General features: G+C 37.9%; 1 protein-coding gene across 3 annotated transcripts in view; it reads left to right on the top strand.

Moving 5' to 3' along the window:
- The window catches only part of ACAP2 (ArfGAP with coiled-coil, ankyrin repeat and PH domains 2), a 67,651-nt gene that overhangs the window by 2,274 nt on the left and 44,982 nt on the right, over positions 1-20,395 (top strand). For all 3 annotated transcript variants that reach the window (XM_080410117.1, XM_080410116.1, XM_080410115.1), the window contains exons 2-3: positions 16,654-16,711; positions 19,343-19,462. In XM_080410117.1, coding sequence (XP_080266243.1) covers positions 16,654-16,711; positions 19,343-19,462 — 178 coding nt within the window. The remainder of the gene's footprint in view (positions 1-16,653; positions 16,712-19,342; positions 19,463-20,395) is intronic.

The raw sequence follows: 20,395 nt of genomic DNA, 5'->3' as shown, positions 1-20,395 counted from the left end.
TTTCTCTAGAAAGTTCCTATCTTTCATTATTAGTCATTAGTAATTTTTTTTATAACTTTGGCCATTCTTAGGGTTCATATGAATCGCCTAAACCAAATACTAGAAACCTTCTAAATGAAGTTTACTGCAGTGGCTTTATTCAGGGAGGGTAGAGACAGTAATGTAGAGCAAGGTCATTACAAAGTCCTAGCATTCTTGCAGGGAGTAGTGTGGACATAAAAGTGCCTTCTTGTGCCGTGTTCCTTATCTTACAGCAAGCAGAGCTGCAACTTTCTTCTGACCTTGCTGAATAGGTGGGTGTAGTCTCTGTCCTTCCCATTGGTATACCTGCTGAAGCAGTTAAATAAACCTGTTGGGAGGGATACAGTGTATAGAAATGTCGTAGTTTGCTTTCATATAGTCGTGGAGAGAACTGGGAGGATGTGATCAGAGTTCTGAGTCGCCAAATTTCTGTTTTCTTAGGGAGCTATTTAAAATCTTTTAAAGCATGCTACTACACACAGCTTCAGACATGTGGATTTCTTGCTTACCTGTTTCTCATGAAGTTCAAGTTGATCTCTTTTGCCTTTGGGGTGTGATTGGGAATATCGTAGTTATCCGAATCAAGGAAATAAAGATTTGTTTGCTTGCTGAAAATGCATACGAAGGGAGCATGTTGTATCACTAGTTTTGTAAACTTAGGACATACCAGATGAGTTCAGGGTTGGAAATGTGAGGTTTAGAAACTGATTTCAAAAAGAGTAATGGAAAAGGCTATGAATTCAGGCACACTTTTGCAAATTGGCAATTATTTTTTTAAACCTACTTTGAAAATAATCTCACTGATATCACATGCTTTTCCTTCATGACTCCCTCTCTTGAAGTATGGACAGTCCAAAGATCTAGCAAGGAAATGCGTTTGCAGTTCTTTTGCAGTGTGTTGATGACTTCCCATGAAATGAAGAAGTTGCTTGGGGAGCGGCCTTGGAGTAGTCCTTGCATAGTAAGAACTGAGCTGTGCTGACAAGTTCTATGAATATAATCAGGAATTCCTGGAGTGTTTTTTGATATGCAAGTAGTATTGTGAAATAATACTTCCTCCTTGTCTTTAAACAATGATAATTTCAGTTTCAGAGTTTAATGGAACAGGCTTTTCCATTGATGTGTCAATTTCTTTTTGTTCTTGTCACTAAATAATGTTTTCTTATAATGAGTGAGGTAGGCACTGTAGCAGCCATGTGAATCACTCTGAACCTAAACTTTTAGAAAGGAGAAGCAAGTTTAAGTGATGTGGAAATAAATCAGCTGTAAGTAACAGTAAACACTCTTGATAAACAAGAAACAATAGAAAAAGTAAATTCTGTTGCTTGTGATGTGTGCAATTGTAACAGTTCTCTAGAAAAACCTTCAGTCTGTTCCAGTGTTTAAAAATGCATCAGTGACAAGCTGTGTATTTTTGAGATCACTTCTTTGTCCTTATCTGTCACTGTTGCTGAAGTTTACATTTTTTTTTAACTTAATTTTGTGTTCACTTCCTGATAACTCAGCTGCAGAACAGATGATGGATGAGCGAGTTAGATGAAAGAATATGAATGAAACTGTTGCCAATTACTTCCTAGTAAGTGTATTGTGGATAGTTTCTGGGTAGAACTGGTGGCTAGCGTATATTCCCTTCAAAGGGACTTATCTGAAGAGTCTTCTGTTGAGATTGAGCTGCTTTGTGTAGGCAGGCCTGCAGTGTAAGTAAGGCTGGCTTGTCACTGAAGCTCCCTGGTGTGTGTGTTGGTTTTCTTCTGTGGTTTTGATTCTGGTCTGTCTAAATGGGGCCCACTGAGATGCACCTCATGCTTATGTAGGAGATGCAGGCTGAATAGGTCACTCATGCCACTTTCTGGCTTTCTAGATTTATGAATATTTTTGTTTATTCTTTAGTACTGTGTGACGAAAGTTTAGCCACTAAGCATCTGTTTCCCAGGTAACAGGAAGGTTTTGTCACTTTAAAGTAATTAAGTGACTTACATAACCTATTTGGAATAGGTCTTGCTCAGTAGTCAGGGAAAGTATCCGTATGTGCATAACCCCATATACTTTGGTCTGCTCATTACTTTCTGAAGAAAATACATAAATCGGAACATAGGTAAACTTGTCCCTTCTGTGTTGACTTCCAGTGGGTACGGTGCTGCCTGCTTCATAACTTGCTGTGTTACAGTACTGTGAGTAGCAACTAAACCCCCTCTTACTCAGTATGGGTTTATAGTGTGGGTACTCTGAATGTGGTTATGGTACTGTTGAAATTGTTGGGGCTGCTCATGTGGCTAGACTCAGCCACATTTAAGGTATGTGATCAAGAACTCTACATAGAAAAAATCTGTTTGTTTTGCTTAGACTTACCTAGCTGTTGTAGGAGAAATTCCCGAAGAAATGTTTGGTCTGGGCTTTCTGCCCTTTGTGTTTGGGACTGAAAAGCAAGTTTGTAACCAACTCGGCAGGACAGGATGGAAAGTATCATAGAACAGAAAAAGAAAGATACAGTAAGTCAAAAGAGAAAACTGCCAAACATCTGCTTGTAAATTTGCATTTACCATTTTTCATACTTACGTGGTTATGTTTACGATTTCCAGTATGTGGTTGTAGAACAGCACTTCTCATAGGTGAAGTATAGTGATGTAAAAGACAATCTTAGCAGGATGCTGGTGAGTTTCATGTGTACAACATCTGTATATTGCTGGGAGTCTGATGGAGTTAGCTTAACAGAGTGCTTCTAGATTTCTAATTCTTTGCTTTAGTGGAGATTACAGTGAATGTGTTGTTCTGCTCAGACTCTAGTCAGTGATTTTATGTATTTTTTTCAAATCTGTGGCTCAGTCTTTCAAATATACATTAAGAAAATAATTTGCCTAAAGAAAGTGGGATATATTGGAAGATAGGGCCCAGTGTTAGAGCATTTTCTTCTAGGGTAATTGTACTAGAGTAAATAAGTTTCATAGAAGATCTCTCTTGATTACATTTTATCAAAATCTCTCACATTGAAATCTCTTAAAGCCTTTTGAAATTTAATAGGAAGTTGTTACTGTCTTTCCTAAAGGAGATTAGAGAAATGCGTCCTGAAATAAGGTTGTCTTGATTTGGTTAGTGTACCTACATTATTTTATTAAAAAAAATAAGTTGGCTGTCATAATTATGAATTACAAGGGTCAGGGTTTTTTAATGGTGTTTCTGTTGCTTTGTTGTTTGATTATTATTGAAGTAAACTGAAATGTTAAGATGTTAAGAAAGCTGAAAAACCTTAACTATTTTCTAATAGGAACTTAAATTGTTAATTTCCTTAGTTTTGGTCTTTTTTAAGTTTTTATCTGGGGATTTTTAAAAAATGACACACTGAGAAGGGAACTTACAGTGGAAGTAGTAACAACATCTGCTAGCTATTGTAATGTTGCTGTAACAGAGCAGCAGGATCAATTGCTGAAGAAATTATATTAATTAAGCCTGTGCAACTGATCTTTAATGAGTACTTGCAGAATTAGAAGGACAGCTCATTTATGTGTGTGTGTGCAATGTAACTAATACAAGGTCTTACAGGCATTCAGGTTTAAATATAGATTTGAAGAGGTTTGATTCTTTAGCATGGAGTGTCTTATTTATGTTGGCTGAGCACATCTCATGTAATTACATTGAGAACTAAAGTTACGGAGATGATAGTTTGATATTCCTCCCCTCTCAAAATATAAGTGTTAAAATCTTTGGAAAACAGGGTTAGTTAATAAAACGTTCATTAGGAAGGTGGTGGCAATTAAAAAATAGAAATCTGTCTATCGTGGGCTTTGGGCAGCTTCATTTTTTCCTGTATGCATCTGTGAAATCATTGGACACCAAACAGTAAATGTGCTGATTTAGTGATGTTAGCAGTGTCCTGTGATCTTTTTCTCAGGTGTAGCTTCTTGACAACCTTGTACTCAGAACTGTATTATTTAGAGACAGCGTTTTTCCTGTTCTTATGTCATACAGTGAACAATATGATTTAAGTTCTTGATAAATTTTTACTATAGCAAGTCATTGTAAAAACACCCCAAAGCAAACTCCATTCTGATAACCTGCTTTGGGAGAAGAAGGAAAGGAAAGTATCTAATTTTCATGGATTACAGAAACGTTCCCACTGAAATTATGGTTTACAGACCCTTGCATGGGTCTTGATGCAGGCCCTTCTGGCTAAATCAGTTTAGTATCTCAAGAAGATGCAAATGCAGAAGTGTCGTGAGGGAGTGCCAATAAAACCCCCAACCTGACCAAAACCCTCATGTGGTTGCTTATGTTAGGTCTTACTGTGCCTTACGTTTACGTGGGCAGGAAGTAGAAGAATACATTCTGACTAATTTAGTTATCTTTTTTTGCCTTTCACTTGAACATGCAGAATTCGGTTTAAAAACTTGTATAAAAGTTTCAACTGTGTAAATGCATTTGTGATCTTTTTGAGCAGATACTGTGCTGTTTGAGATTTAGATATACCTATGAGTTTAGGTAATAATTTAGGTGGTTTGGTTTTTGATAGTGGCAGATTTGTAACACAAAAACCAGCTGAAGTAGCCGTCTGCAATAGAAGATCATTATGAGGAAATGCAGGTTAGCACGTGGACTGTAACATTATTTTAATATATGCAGGAGTTTTCTGTACTTCTCTGTGTGACAATATAAATCCTGCTTTTGTTGCCACTCTTTCAGATGACTAAATATTAGGTCAAGAACACGAGACAGTAAATGTTATCATTATGATCATAAACTAAGCAGTTTTAATTAGTCCAGTAAAATAAACTAAAATATTGTTTTGCCTTCCTGATTATCCCTTCAAAAATCCTTGCGTATGTGGCAAAATAATTACTTTACACTTCCCATGTACATTTTGAATATTAAAAGCAGCCAGGCCTCAGACCTAGGATAAACCAGATGATTGTTTTGGTGCACTGTGAATAACTTAAGCCTGTGTAAATGAGAGATACAATTTATGCAATGATGTCCTGTATACATTTTCAAACTGACAAGATACAAGGATAGATCAAGAAAACAAATTGCTGCAAAATAGTCCCTTCAAGTGTTTTATGAATGAGAGGAGGTTTTGAACAGGGAAAATGCCTGTCAGATGGTTGGCAAACTTACTCACTTGGCATGAATCCTTCTGTGAATTAGGCTTTCTGTTTAACGTTCTAAATTTCTTGTTTGAAATTCTAAGACTCTACAATATGCAGGCGTGATGCTCTTGAATAACTTTTGGAGTTCATTTGTCAATAGTAATGGGGATTTAAATAGTTGTATTGTTGCTTTGCATAATAAATAGTCTTAACAGTAGTTGGTGTACATGCACAAACTTTTTTCTTTTCACGAATTCATGATATGCCATCAGTAATAGTCATTCAAGGAAGACCACTGCTGATAATTTTGTGTGAACAAACATAAAGCAGAGCTAGTGATCAGTTTGCATGATGTGATTTTTGAGTTTTAACATTCCAAAATGTATTTTAAGCTGGATATAGTACAAAGGGAAATTGGAGAAGCCATATGTAGTGAAATGTATTCAGTCTGACAAAATTTTAAGTTCTGTGCAAGAGAATTCCAGTTTTCCATCTTTCTGGATGCCAGATGTTAATTTAAGTAGGAACGCATGGATATCAAACACAGTCAACATCTGCATTTTAAATATCCTAGTCTTCAGTGGTCTTGTAATTATTTTTTAAAAAGATGTGTAACTTATGTAATGCAGTAGATCATCTAACAGATTTTTGTGTGTTGATGTTTAGAATGACATTTTGTGGACTGAAATTTGAATTGAATTCACTCCTTTAGTACAGAGGAAAGGCCTGTTGTATTCATAGTCTGACTTCTGGCTGTGAACGTTAACCCTTCTGCCTGACAGAAGAGGTGTGGAATTTGAGCTGGTGGATGGGGTTTGGTTTTCTGCTCCATGGTCTCTACCCAGGGAGGCACTGAGCCCCTTCTGTCCCCTTCCTCACTGCTGCAGTGGTGCAAGCTGGGTTCAGGGCTCCCTCAGCTGCTTTGCACCGTGATGGTGGCTGGTGTGAGTTGGTACCGGGGGACCTGTCCCACTCTGATGCCTTCCTAGACTCCAGCTCTCCAGTGACTCCCTTGCTGCTGTAGCTGCTTGTCAGTGGCCGGTAATGGGAGACTCAGTGTTGCTTATTGTTAAGGCAGAAAGGTGCAGCTTGTGTGTGTGTGGGGGGTTTTGTTAGAGTACTTTGTGAAAATAATCAGACTCTGCATTTTACTGGGTTCTTCTAGTGAACTTTAATGTAGAGAACATGTGGTGTTATTACAGTATCATTGGTTTTGTGTAATGTGCTGTTGCTAATATACTTCAGGTTTAAGGCAACCTATGTGAAAACTGGGTGGGTGAAGAAGAAAAATAATGTAGGTAGAGCAGTGTTGAGCCCTGTGATTTGTACTAGTCTCAGTTAAAGGCATTAAAAAGACACACTGCTCAACTGGAAATGTAGGTTATATCTTGTCTTTACTAGACTTGTAGCATTCATGCAAGTTGGTTGGCATTCTTGTCTGTATAAAAAGTGCAGTAATTAATTAAATAGGCTCCTTCTTTCTTAACTGTCTTAAACAGGAAATGTAGAATTAATCTCATCTGCCGTGTAACCATCTCTCTTGTTAAGGCAGATCTTAGGCTTCTTCAAATTGTAATGAAGATTAATAGTTGTATCCCAAGTATATCTTGTTTTGTTTTAGCCGTATGTGTCAGGATAAGATAAACTGCACCCTGGAAATAGTGTTTCTACTCTATCATTTCCAAAGGTGATTTAGATGACTAACTCTGGTATCTATGCATAGATACCTACCTGTATTTTATCAGGTAAGGCACACTACAAGAACAGAAAATGTATTGCCTTTGCCAGTCAGGGTTGTTACTGAGGATTAAAACTGTTTACAATAACTGAAGAATCTTTGATGTTTCATTGAGGATGCAACTTCTGGCTGAATTTGTGTGTTGCTAAATTGAAGTCTGCTTAAAAAGTATAGGCACATGTGCATGTCTTCTCTATGGAATTATTTTCCAGAAGAATCTCCAGTTTGTGGAGAATGTTTTTTTTGTTTATTTTTCTTTTTTTTTTTTTTTAAATATCGTTTAACTCCCTGGAGTGCTTTCTTTTGTCAAGTGTCTGATTTTGAAGAATATATCTGTCTGTTTATCCTACTTGATTTATCCCAAAATGAATGGTGAAAAAGACACGATGACATGTTAAATGTGCCTGTTGCAAAATATCCATTATAATGTAAATATCGATCTTGCAAGATTTTGTTTGAAAATATTTGCGGTTGATTTTAGATGAAAAACCTTTAGTATGTAATTAATAAAGGATATGTAAGCTGCCATTTGGTTGAGAAATAGCTTACCTGCGATTAGTGTTGGTAGATGAGTGAAAGCCCAGGGTCTTTAAAATCTCCTGATGACTAAAAGTAGTGGGAGCAAAGATACTAAATGTACCCAAAGAATATTTAAACCTTTTCCAAGGCTGTGGGTGTACCATATGCATTTTGAAGTTTTTATGTTATAATATTCCAAAGGCTTATTTTTTCAATAGTTGACCCATTAGCATTTGAGAGGAATGAAGAAGAGAGGAGACTGCCTTTTCCAAATGTGAAAATAGTAAATTGGAGGAAAATGCCAGTACATTGTATTTTTGTATTCTCCTGCTCTAATGCTTGTGTACTGTGGTATCCTGAGATTGGACCATTTGACTGGCTGCTTCAGTGCAAAGGCATAAAGGGCAAACAAAGACTGTTTCTTTCCAGATGAGGAAACAGTAAAGCTACACAATAAAACTATTAATACACATGTATTATATACACATGTACACTTATGGTAACTGAGTGTGAGATACATGTATGTGTATACCCCTAATAGCAGAGCAAAAACTTCAAGTTCAGAATTTGTCTATTGCAACAAAACTGCAACCTCCCCACTGACTGTCAAATAGAGCATTCTGATTTTGTGGAAGTATTTTATCAAAATCAGCTTCTGAAAGGGACAAAAAGGGTAAATACTTGCTGAGGACTCAGTCTTCATAGCAAATCTGAAACTTTCATCTGGTTTTGGAAAAGGTCCACCTTATATAACTGGAATTTTAGACCTGATGGTCCTCAGCTCTTCTGAAACATGGTGAGCTTTGCCATCTTATGGTGGTTTGGACACAACAGTACTTTTCTAACTTGTAATATGTATAAGTTAGCAACTAAGGAAATTACGAAAAAGAGACAGATATTGCCTTATTTTTAGAAATTAAAGCAAACACAAGACCCATTAAGATTATTTGATATCTGGTTTTGCTTCTGCTTTATGGGAGGCTTTCTGTAGAGATGGTTATGTCTTGATGTATCGGTTCTGAATGTATTGAAACTGAGAATACTACACTGGGAGAATATACTGATACTTACTCTTTCAGTTTTTCAGGCACTGCTACCCTGTCTTTTCTATCAGTTGCATTTGAGGTACATAAGGGGTATCTTTCTAAATCAGGGATTAATTTCTTCATTATTCCTTAGATGATTACTTACAGCTTTGAAAAGAAAAGTTGATGTGACTCAGCATCTGGCTGGTAACTCTTGATCTTGAGGCTAATACTTAGGGCATAGTGTTTAGATGGAGGGATGTCCTGTCTTGCATCCTTAGCAATTGGTTGCTTGATGGTTATGTTTCCACTTCCTGACCTTACTATATATTTGAGCTTTCAAGTGTTCAAATCCTTCATTCCTTCTGCTTCTGTGTTCAAGCTCCTAGGTAGCTGCTGAGATGGAAAAGACTGAAAACTGCACTGTGATGTTTGCAAGTTTTTGGCAATAAGAAGTTTCTACACAGCACCATCAGTTTCTTGAGCTTGTTTCTGCTGCCGCCCTTTTTTTGTTGCAACATCTTGATACTATAGTCCTACTTCCTTATCTGATAGTAAGGCCTCCTAAAAAGCTTTTGAGTCATTCTTGAAATGTTGGAATTACTAGTCAAAGTTGTGCAGGACAGGTATTGTGATGTGTTAAATTCATATGTGAGTTTACATTTAGCAATGTAATCAGCTTCTTGTCTGTGAAGCTTTCATGGTCACAGTTGTGTCCTAGTCTTGTTAACAGCTGTCCCATAATAAACAAAACATTTAAGTTGAAAGATGAAGGAAATCCTGCTTATCAGAATCTTCGTGTAGGAAAAGGGTCGCTAAATTCCCACTTTAGCAATTAGGCTTACTAACCATCAGGCTCTCCTGGGGTAAAAAAGCTTAGGGTTTTTCAACTATTGGGAAAAGAGCACTGTTGGGCAATTTACTGAAAAAGGGTAATGAGAGAAAAAGCTTGAGAATTTAGGGCCAGGAGGTAGCACAAATGTCCTAACTGTGTTTGATAGATTAAATGCTGCTGTAAGTTCAGTGATAATCAGTTTGACTTTAAGCCATGTATATTAAGTGCAATAGAACATCTTACTTTTTGAAGATGGATTTGTTGATAATGTTCATTATCTTTTGAGCCATGTGTAGTCTCACAGTAAAGAATAAATCAATTGAAGCATGCATCTTAAAGGGATTTGTCCTGTTTCTATGTTTGGTGTATCAAAGACCATATGAATTACAGAGGATGAGCTAAAATTCGTAGGTGAAGACAACCTTAAAAACTGGTACCTACAAGCAGACTTTTGCTTTAATGATTAAGTGAATTAAGTAAATACTCTTAACTTATTTCATTTTATTATTTTGTAAAAGGAGAAGTCTGACTTGGGAGGAACAAAAGAATGGTTCTTCTAATGTTGAGGACTTGATTTTTGTTTGTTCTCTCTGGGGAAATTTGAAATGCGGCTAGTGCTTGCTACGGACCTGAGAACTTAACTTATTCATCAGTGTGATAATTTTTGGTTCAGGAAATGCTTTCCCATATTTCAGTCCACCAGCCTCACAGAAAACTTCTGTGATTTGGGCAAGGGGGAAGGAGTGAAGAGAATGTCACATTTCTGATTCACAGTCCTATTGTTCACATTGTGAAGCCTTTCCAAGTTATTGATAAAATGTTTTGTGACAATGACTGAAGAATTAATAATGTAAGGAGTACTAGCATGAACGAGGAAGTTTATCTCAGCATGTCATAGAGCATTCATCATTTGTTCCTCGGCATGGAGGGATTCTGTGCCAGCAGGGAAAAATCTCTGTGGTGCCAAACCAGGACTTCAATGGGCTCTGTGACAAGCTGGAACAACATTCTTTCTTCAGACCGTATTAATGGTTATGACACATCTCATAAGTTATAAAACTCTTTTTGTATGTATGTATGTGCAGTTATCCAAGGTTATTAGGCCTTATTGTTCAGTGTATGACTTCTTTGTCCCTCAATATGTCATGTTTCTTTTTTAATCTGTAGTTGTCTGATGCCATTATACATGAACCAAATGAATTCCTTCTTAGCATGTTGGTTAAGATGACTCGATAACTTTTTATATCTAATTATAGATTAAGGAAATCAAATGAAGTACACAGTGATTGGAGGGAGCAGTTGATATGCTGGAGGGTAAGTCTGCCATTCAGAAGGACCTCAGCAAGGGAAAGCACTGGTAGACATTTTGACATTCAACCTAAGCAATTGTGAAAACTTCCTCAGAAAAGGAACAACCCCATGCAGCTGTGCTGGCAGACAGGAACTTTTGCATCCTGGTGAGCAGCAGTGGACCATCAGTCAGCTGTGTGCCTGTGCAGTAGTGAAAACTGGCAGTGTGTTGAGCTGCATTAGCGAGAGCATAGCTGGCAAATTGAGGGAAGAGATGACTACCCTGTGTTTAACTGTCATAAGGCTAAGTCTGGAGTGTTATGACCATTTTTGGGTCCTACCAGTAAAAGGAAGGTATTAACAAAATGAAGAATGTGCAGACAAAGGCAACTGGAATGGGCAATTGGAGTTCAAGGAGAAGATGAGAGCTGTGGCCTTTTTCAAGCTAGGAAGGCTTGTGGAGGATCTAGTTGCTGTCTTCAGTTACCCAGTACATTATAGAGTTCAGGTAACGGGTATAGGTTTAGGTGCATGGTAGAAAGAGGTGATGATTGAAAGATGCAGCAATGCAGGTGACATGCGCTGAGGGTTAAGCATGGCAAAAGGTTGCCCAGAAAGGCTGTGTTACTTCAATCCTCTATTCTCATTCAAAGTGGAGAGGATCAGGATTATTGGTTATAAAGTAGTTACAACTTGTTTTGTGTGGAACAGTGTCATTAGATTATTCCTTTTTTAGTGTTTTTGCTGTAGCTGTGTGTGTTACAGCCTCTTGTAGGTGAAATGTGTATTGATTCTTGGGTTTTTTAGCAGAGAGGGCAGATGGGGTATGGGGGCTTCAAATGTGTCTAATAGAACTGACTGTTTACTTGTTTGGTATGCTATTGCTATTTTGTCTTTTCTGTGATGCTCACAACAGATTTCTGTTTGGAGGACTTTGCTGTCAACACTGTATTTCTCTGTACAGTGGCATTAGTCATGGTGTTGTGTTTGTTCCCTGGCCTGATTTTACCCTCTGCAGTTAGTCTGTGGCTATTTCCAAACTAATCTTGAAGTAGTTACTTAGCTTTTGAAGTGTGATACCAAGGTGCGACTTCCATAAGTGTGGAGAGAAAGAAAGCACACACCAACTAGGTGAGCAAGTATAGTATCTTGTGTAGAACATCTGCATTTTAATTTGGCTTTACTTCCTACAGCTTGTAGTCCATCCTCTGATTAACGTCTACCGGCATTTTTGCTGTCGCCTGATAGACTCTGGCATACAAGAGCATACATTCCTGTAAATCATCAGGTGTATATCCTTATCTTGCAGTTCTATATCTCATCCTATTTCCAGTTTTTCACACTCAGTAGTACTTTTTTTCAAGTTGTCTTTTAAGGTGTTTTGAAGTGATCTTGCTTTGAAGCCTCTTGTGTCATTATAAGAAATTTAGTAACTAATTTACTCTGATTTTCCTCTGTTGCTGAGGATGTTGAATGCAGTCACTGTCAGGAGTGGTCCATGAGCAACTCCATTGCTGATTTTTTGTTACAGTCTGGTAATTGGGATTAAAAGTATTAGAAGTCACTATCTTGCTGTCCTTTTCATCTGAATCTGGGCAGCACAAGTTGAAACCTGAGTTTGGTATCATGTAAATCTATAGCATGAGTGCTCAGTAATGTTGATGTAGTTTGATTTTTACACACATCTGGAACTGTGATACCACTGTGGTATGCACAGATAGCTTGCAGCTGATCTCCACTAGTGTCTGTATTTAGTTTGCGTTTAACATGAGTTACAACAATGAATTGCTTTTACTTCAGCCAGTTACAAACCAACTTTATCCAGCTTTGGCCTTTGCAGTTAGTGAGCTGTACATATGTTTGTAACTGCTTGTCAATTTTCCTAATGTCTTTAAAGTTTAAAATGAAATGCAATTGAAGAGGACAAAGGGGAGTGAATCACAGTAACATTCGCTTTTTGGTTCATGTTCAGCATTCTCTGTCCCTCTGAGGCTCGGTTCTCCACTGGCGGTGGAGCATGGTAATGCTTCTTTACTTACCCTTCTGATATATAGCCAGTCTCATGTAATTATACTGCAGTAAATGAAAGAAAATGTGAACCTAGCCATACTTGAATATGTGTACTCAAATACTTTAATTTAGTTATTGATAATTTGTGGCTAGTCTTGGACATAACGTTGTGCTGTTGAGCTGTAGTGGAAATTAGTTGAAAGGACATGTCGTCTGCAGTGAAGTCAAAGTTCTGCATTAAGGGGCTATTCTGCATAGAATCTGTGCAAGTAGGAGAACGCTGTGGCTTTCCAAGATTTGAAGACAAGATTTAGTGGTAATATTGCTGAAATCGTGATGGTGTGGATCTGTTATTCCCATTTTATGAGTCCAAATGCATGAATGTGTTCATAAGTCCCAGTCTGAATAGCAGTTTATTTTTGTCTACTTGTTCCTATTTTCTGAAAGTATATTCAAGAAGTGACTCTAAGACTTAGGCTTTGAACTTTCATCAATTAAAATTAAAAAAACCTCATCCAAACTACGGGAGAATACTTTATTAATGGGCTTTTACGGTCTTGAATATTTTTTTTAGTGGGATGTATTAATTGTAGAATTAGCAATAATTAATTGTTAATTATCCATAGTACCTTTGACTTCTCCAATTTGTTGTTTATTAGCGTCTAATTTATAATGACTATCCCCCATTTTCAGGAACACAGTTTAAAAATGCAAGCTAGAGCATGATAAGTGAAAGACTAAAGGCAGGATGTGGCTTCAAGGCAGCTAGATACCATTTGAAGAATAGCTGGCTTTAGAAGCATTGGCCATTTTACACTGTATGAGTAAACAAGCCAAGCAGACACTTGTCTGTGCCACAGTGAGCTCAGTGTTAAGAGTCAGCAGGGTGTAGTGGTTTAGTCCAGACTAAGTTATTTCCTTAGCACGTGTCTGCAGCTCATGGCCTGAGAGTGACCAATTCTCTTTGTAGAGGAGAGTTTAGCTGTCATCTTTGTTTGGTTCCTGGGATTCTTGGAGTCCCGTAGTACCTTTATGCGGAATAAAGTCTTTCACTGGTTGCTTAAGGGGAGTGCTGTGATAGACAACAGGGTTCAGCTTTCCTTTGTCATGTGCTGGGCTAGGTAACTGGATGGATTATCCTAATTTAAGGAGGCTGCTAATACAAGTTTGAGTTATCTTCTATCATACCCAATATTCCTCTTGTGTTGCAGCTGTGGCTGTGCAGGAAGCTGTATCTAGCAAACTGAACTGCTTTTAGGAAGGGTGGTGGAGGAGAGGAGCAACAGCAGAGCGAAACACATTCCTGAGAGTCCTTGTTAAGAAGCATGAAGAGTATGGGAGACTGCTCTTTTATAAAATTGTCCTCCACCCTTAAGCAGCTGTTCTGGTTTCGTGCGTTGCCAGGCAGTACTTGAACATCTCGGGAAGCCACAGATGTTTGACTGAATCATATACTGAGGCAGATTTGAGCCTTATTCCTAATGCCAGAGCCTTCTGGCTAAGATTACCCTGGCGCAAACCCTGCTCTCAGGTCCCACTTCTCTGAGGAGCAACATTTTTGGTACATGTCACGTCTGGCACTTGGTCCTCAGCTGTTTTATGGCTGCTTCCTGTGTTTATAGCTGGAGATTGGGCCTTGGCTGCAGATATAAGATTTACCTGGAATTACGACAATTTTCTGTGAATTTTTTAGTAATTCCTGACAGATGTTTTAGAGATAAGTGCACCTCTGTATTCTGTGGCTTCAAAAAGTATTAGATGAAGAAAAATAAGGATAGCATTAACATAGCACAGCTCAGATCAGCTGTTCTTAAGGTGTTCCCTAACCCAGTATGAAAACAATTTTTGTGACTAGGTGGTGTTAATACACTATTAGATATATGTATTTATATTTTTTTAGTCTGAGGGCATCTTCGCTATTATTCTTACAGTTGTAATCCAGTGTTGATCTAATACTGTATGTTTGCATGGGAATAGCTTTTCTACTAGTATTTATATGATGGAAACAGTGAAAGTAGCCAGTTCTATGCGAAGAAGCAGGGGACTGAAATGAGGTTTGGCTGGAACCTAACAGCTGTTTGATCCATATCCAGCTGTAGGGCCCAGATGTGCCTGCCTTCCATCATGTGGTGTTGGTGGGAAATAGACCTGAGAAACTAGCTTGGTGCTTCAGGGTCCCGTGGTGGTGGAGGGGCTGTATGCCTCCTTTCTTTCGTGGTATCTCTTTCTGCTTTGCTTTTATAGTTCTTCCTTGACCTATCCCTCATGTTTTCAGTTTTCGGATGTTCTGTTGTTATTCCTCTTTCAGTTGAGCTTATTCTTTCTTAAGATTTTCCCCTTGGAATAGAGCTTTAATTACTGAGCAGATATGTTTTCATTCTGCCTGCTCTAACTGACTTTATCTGTCATCTTCATCTTGCATCTTGGACTTTTTAGCTCATTAAGTCCTGTGGAGCTAAAACTCTCTGCTGCTTAAAGACACTAAAAAAAAATATTCTTATCAGATCTTGCTGCAGTCCTGTAAACAAGCTACTTAATCATGCTTTTATGTTAATACCAAAGAAACAAATAAAAATTGGCTGCTCTTTGATTATAAACAAACAAATACAAAATTGCAGTCTAAATATTGAGATACTTTTCCTTCCTTTTTTAAATTTTTTTCTCATACTCCATAATGCTCTCTGAAACAAGATTTAACTCCAGAGACTTAAATGAAATTTAATAATTTATGGAAGAAAATAAAGTAAGAGAAATTTATGTTGCCTGAAATCCTTTGTGGTCTGAAGCTAGGGAAGAAGCAGAAGCCAAAATGTAACTGCACAGGAATGTGCCTGGATATAAAACCTAGGATGTAACTGTGGGAATACCCACAGATACAAAAACTGGAATGCAACTATGTGTAGTGAAATCTGCAAAAAGCTGGGAATGTCATGCTCAGTGTTTGAGAACTGCAGGCAGTTGGCAGTGTTTTTCAGAACTATTCTTGTAAAAGCTGCTTTTCCTGAGTTTGGGGCCTGATCCAGTCTTTTTTTTTATTTTTTTTGTTCTTGGCTTGAACTTGTGTGAACTAGAAAGGAATTAGCAAGAGACAGCAAAGCTGTGGTTCCACGTACTCTCACTTTGGTGGTAAAGCTGGCTTAAGAAATTCTTGCTCCAAATCATACTTCTCTGCCTGTCTCACTTTTTCCAGGAAGAGTTGTTTGTAGGAGTGAAATGTCCGATCCAATTTTCCAAAAAGCATTACGGAAAACTTCCTATTACTCTTTTTCTGAGGCGGACTACTACTGGTGAACAGTGTGGCTCCGTGAACAGTTATGCTGGAATGACTGCAAGAATGAGGCACCCTGTGATGGGAGCAAGGGTGTTCATTGCCAGAAATTAGTACATTCAAGCTCTCACGGCCATAGCCTGATGGAACAGCAATGTTCGTGGACTCTGAATGAAGTGTCATACTTTCTCAGTCTTCTATTATTTCAGGTAGCAATAAGCAAGGAAGGAGGTGTCAAAGGAAACATCACTCTCAAGCAAGAAAAAGTTATGCTTCAGAAATGCTTCATGAAAGCAACTTTTCCTGGTCAGTGAAGTTTCACTGGCCTGAAAGTTGCAACCAGTCTAGACTAGAGGCAAGTGATATAAAAAGTGTGCCACTTCAACTTACTACGTCAGTTGACTCATGGCAAATGGAATACTTTACATAATCTCATTGTAAAGTCATTCATTAAGTAGATGGAGACTTGCAGGTTTGAGCTGGGAGAGTTGGCAAAAGAATTACTTAAATTAAGAGTCTGAATGAAATTTCTTATTTCCTTTATTACTTTCAAACATGTAGACTATTAGCTATATAAGAATAGAGGAAACTTACTTCACTGTGACAAACATTGGGATTAATGAAATTTAATCTCAAATCTATAAGTTTTATCAGTGATGTAGTTTTTCTTTTTTACTGTCAGATTTTCTGCAATTGCTGTAGTTCTCTAAGATCTGTGCTGTTACATAGTTGAAACCTAAGTTAAACTGTGATGGCAATAAATGGGTGAAATTTATGTGTCCTTGCCTGTTTGCCCCAGTTCCAGAATATTTGTCTGTACAAATAAATAAATAAAAAATTACAGGAAAATATTTTTTTTAACCATGCAGGGCAGCTTTAGAAGAAGTAGAAGGAGATGTGACAGAACTGGAACTGAAACTTGACAAGGTAAGCTTTTTAAATCAACAATATCTGCTCTGAAAACTATAAAAAGGTGTGTTTAGGTTTTGTTTTAAAGTTCACAGCTGGGAAGTGGCTGACCAAGTGCTCTGCTCTTGCGGAGGAAACAGATCTGGATCGAGTGCACAGCTGGGCCTCAAGAGATTCAAGCTTGAGTAACAGCAACAACAGCCAGTGTGAACTGGCTTTCTCCCCCAGCTGAGGGTTTGGGTTGTGCAATACCCTCCTGACGCTATGGGCCCCCCTTGAACTCATGTGACAGCCCCACAGTGGGAGCTATGTGCAAACTTAATTCAGCTTTCACGTAAAAAGCCAGGGGCTGGCCATCCCTGCATTGAGAGCTTATGTTTTATGACAACTGCGTACTGTGAGGACATCTGGATATTCTTTTGTTTTAGAGATTTAAAGTCAGTGCTTTCTGTCTCCGGTACTCTGCAGCACTGTTGCTGCAGGATGGTTATATATCCTTTGCTTTAGTCTGGAGGACTTAACTGCTGTAAAATTAATCTTGCTTTCTGTCATGCTTTGTGCATGTACAGGGAAGTTTTTATGTACATCTTTTCAGTATCTAACAATCCATTTATTAGTTTCCTAACCAGTAGTATTCAGAGGCTTTTGGTTTTTCTGTGTTAGTATTTTGAGGGTGGCTTATTTTTGGTTTATACCTGTAGAAAGTCTCCTTCACGCTTTATGCTAAATGTTTAAAATTACTTTTTGCCTGTGTTTTAACGTGGTAGGCAGATGTGTTATTTGTTCATCTTCTTAGCTACTTTTTGAATACAGACTTTTGTTCCTGCAGCTTCCAGTTGGCTGCAGAAAGAGGAGTTAAGTGTAGTGTAGTGTTAAGTCTGAAGACTTCTTGTTACTTCTTGTAATAATATTTCTAGTTTTCATAGTTAATAATGTAACCATTTGCTTTTTTCAAAACAAATTTAAGATACTTAATTTTTGTTTGTTATGAATTTTTATGAAACTGATGGGTATAAAACATTTTTACTGTAGGGGTGATGAGTCTATTTTGGTATGTTAGACCATGTAAGTTTTTAAAGAATCTGAAAAACCTATTTTGGAAGCTTGTGTTTTCCACCAGTCTAAAAGGGTCATTTATGGGGAAAAGATTTGTCAGATTCTTTAAGGGGCATTATTCAGGGCCTTGCCCCCAGTGTCCTGTAGGAGGCTAGTGCCAAATATACCATTCTATCATGTAAAAGCTGTAACTGTAATATTACTCTTTGCCCTGAGACAGTATCCTAGTACTCTTTAAAACAAAACCACCCAATCCCGTTTGTTCCCCTGACAAGAAAGCAAGTACACAAGGTAAATATTTAAGTAGTTTAATTGTAATGTGAAATATAACACTAAAGTTGAAAGCCAAGCTTCTTGTGTGAGCTGAAGTGACTATGGCCTGAGGGTAATGATTTATCTAGACTTGCTTAACTTTTCTACTCAGTTACTCATATTAAACTTAGTTTTATTGTCCCACAACTGTGACTTTAAGCTACATTATCTGCATTTTTACCCCTCTAGAAGAAAGGATGCTGGGTTCAGGATTGTGAACCATAAGCAGAAGTGAAGGGGGGAAAAAGAAGATCGTGTTGGTAGTGATTTTTCTGTCCTTTGTTCAAGCAACTTGGCCATTCATCAGAATGTGGGAGACTATATTCAGATTCTGCCTTGCCTTAAGAGGATCTGAATCAACATAAAATCATTGGGTAAATAAGGCAGGAAGGTCACTTGGATGGTTTCTTTGCCCCACCATAGGATGAAGTACTTCTATGTTGTTGTTCTTGAAAATTTGTCTAACATCCTTAAAATTCTTCAGAGACAAATGTTCAATCTTCTGATTTTATTCTCAGTTTGGTTTAGGATGGGAGAACTTGGTTATAATGTGCCTTCTCTCAAGAGAGCATCTTAGTGATTGCACTAATCACTCTTTCTTTCATTAATAGCTCAGTGCATAAATGGTTCAAAAAGTGGGAAAACATCCATCACAATATACTGATGGCCTCCGTATCAGACTGCAGTACCGTGATAGCTAAGGTGCTTTCCTAAGCAGTGAGTGGTAGGGATGGAAACCCATCAGAGAAAGACTGGTCTGTTCTAATGAGCGAAAACATGACTGGTTTTTGCCTTTTGACGTGCAACCATCTCCTGAGTTGTGCTTTGCGTACATAGCCTTTTGCTTTCCTGTTCCTGTGTTTAGAGTGTCTCAAGATGAAACAACTGGTAGGTGTTTCTTTTGGGGTTTTTTCGCTCGAAACCAGAAAACACTTAACTGATTAGAATGCGAGCAAATTGTTTCAGTTACTGTGCTTTTTGCTGTCATGTAGCTCTCAATGTGCAGAATCTTGGTGAACGATAAAAAACCCAAAAATAATTTAATAAAGATTAGTTACCTTCTCAATGGCGTATCCAGTTGACTTAGAGTAGTATTTTTATAGCTGTTACTCTACAATAGAAAGCTTTTAATAGAATGTGGCGCTCTGCAAATTTAGAATTTAACTTTTAAAATCTGTTTCTTAAAGTTAACTAAGCTCAGTATGTTTCAGGTTTATATAGTAGTGTGGAAAAAAAACCCCAAGCTTCCACTTTGTCTTCCCCCCCCCCCCCTCTTTTCAGCTGGTGAAGCTTTGCATTGCCATGATTGATACTGGGAAAGCATTCTGTACAGCCAACAAGCAGTTCATGAATGGAATTAGAGACCTTGCGCTATATTCCTGTAAAGATGCATTGGTTGAGGTAAGTCTATTTACGAGATGAAAACAGAAGGAGAAAAGCATAACTTAAAAAGGGTAAAAGGTAACAGGTGGCAAGAGAAGTAGCTGAAATTTATACTATTTGCCCTTTTGCTCCTTTTTCTTTGAGAATGTCTTAAGAGTGAGCATAGCAAATGTCTATGCTGTTTAGTTTCAGGTGTAACTTGCAATGACAGGGTTTTTCTAAATTCTAGAATATATGTTTTGGGTTAGGAATAGTCTCCACTTCGGAGGAGTGGAGAAAATCAGGTTGAAGCTGTGAGCAGCTGCCCTGTTTACTTGGCTAGATAAGGGGTAAATAAATAAGGGGTTCTAGTCATGAGATCCTAAGAGCCAGTTCTCTGCAACTAAATTCCCAGAGTTGATCTCTTGGATCCTGGAATTGTCACTCTCCAGTACATAGAAATTCAAATTTTTAAGTGCACAGAGCCCACTTCAATGGAGTAGCCTCAGACTGATGCCCTTTTGGGCTAATTTGGAACACCCAATATTTCCTGCTTCTTAACTTTGAAACGAGGCACGAAATTGTGTAATATGCAGGTATAATTATGTGCACATCTCTGTATATTGTCTATATTTAATGCACGTTATGTAATTGAACATCAGTTGCATGTATGCATCTTTACACACTAGTTGAAATGAACAATAAACAGTGCCTGTGAGCTTCAGAGTAGTCTGTGTGCAACTGAAACTGTTGTTGTCTGGAAACTTGCTAGAAGTGTAGTGTGATGGCAAACTAGTAGAACTTAGATTATTTGATTCCAAGTAGGTTTTTGTTATACTTGTGTAAGAAATAAGCAGTTATCCAAATATATTGAGGATTATTGTTTTCGAACTGTTTGCGACATTGATTCTACAGACTGATGTTGATGTTGCTAAGCATGTCAGCTGCGAGGCAGTAGTTCCTGCAATAAAT

Source organism: Falco punctatus (assembly GCF_963210335.1).
Source record: "Falco punctatus genome assembly, chromosome: 13".
In the NCBI taxonomy this organism is placed as follows: Eukaryota; Metazoa; Chordata; class Aves; order Falconiformes; family Falconidae; genus Falco; species Falco punctatus.
The sequence above is the reverse complement of the archived record's forward strand: the minus strand, read 5'-3'. Positions and strand labels throughout refer to the sequence as shown.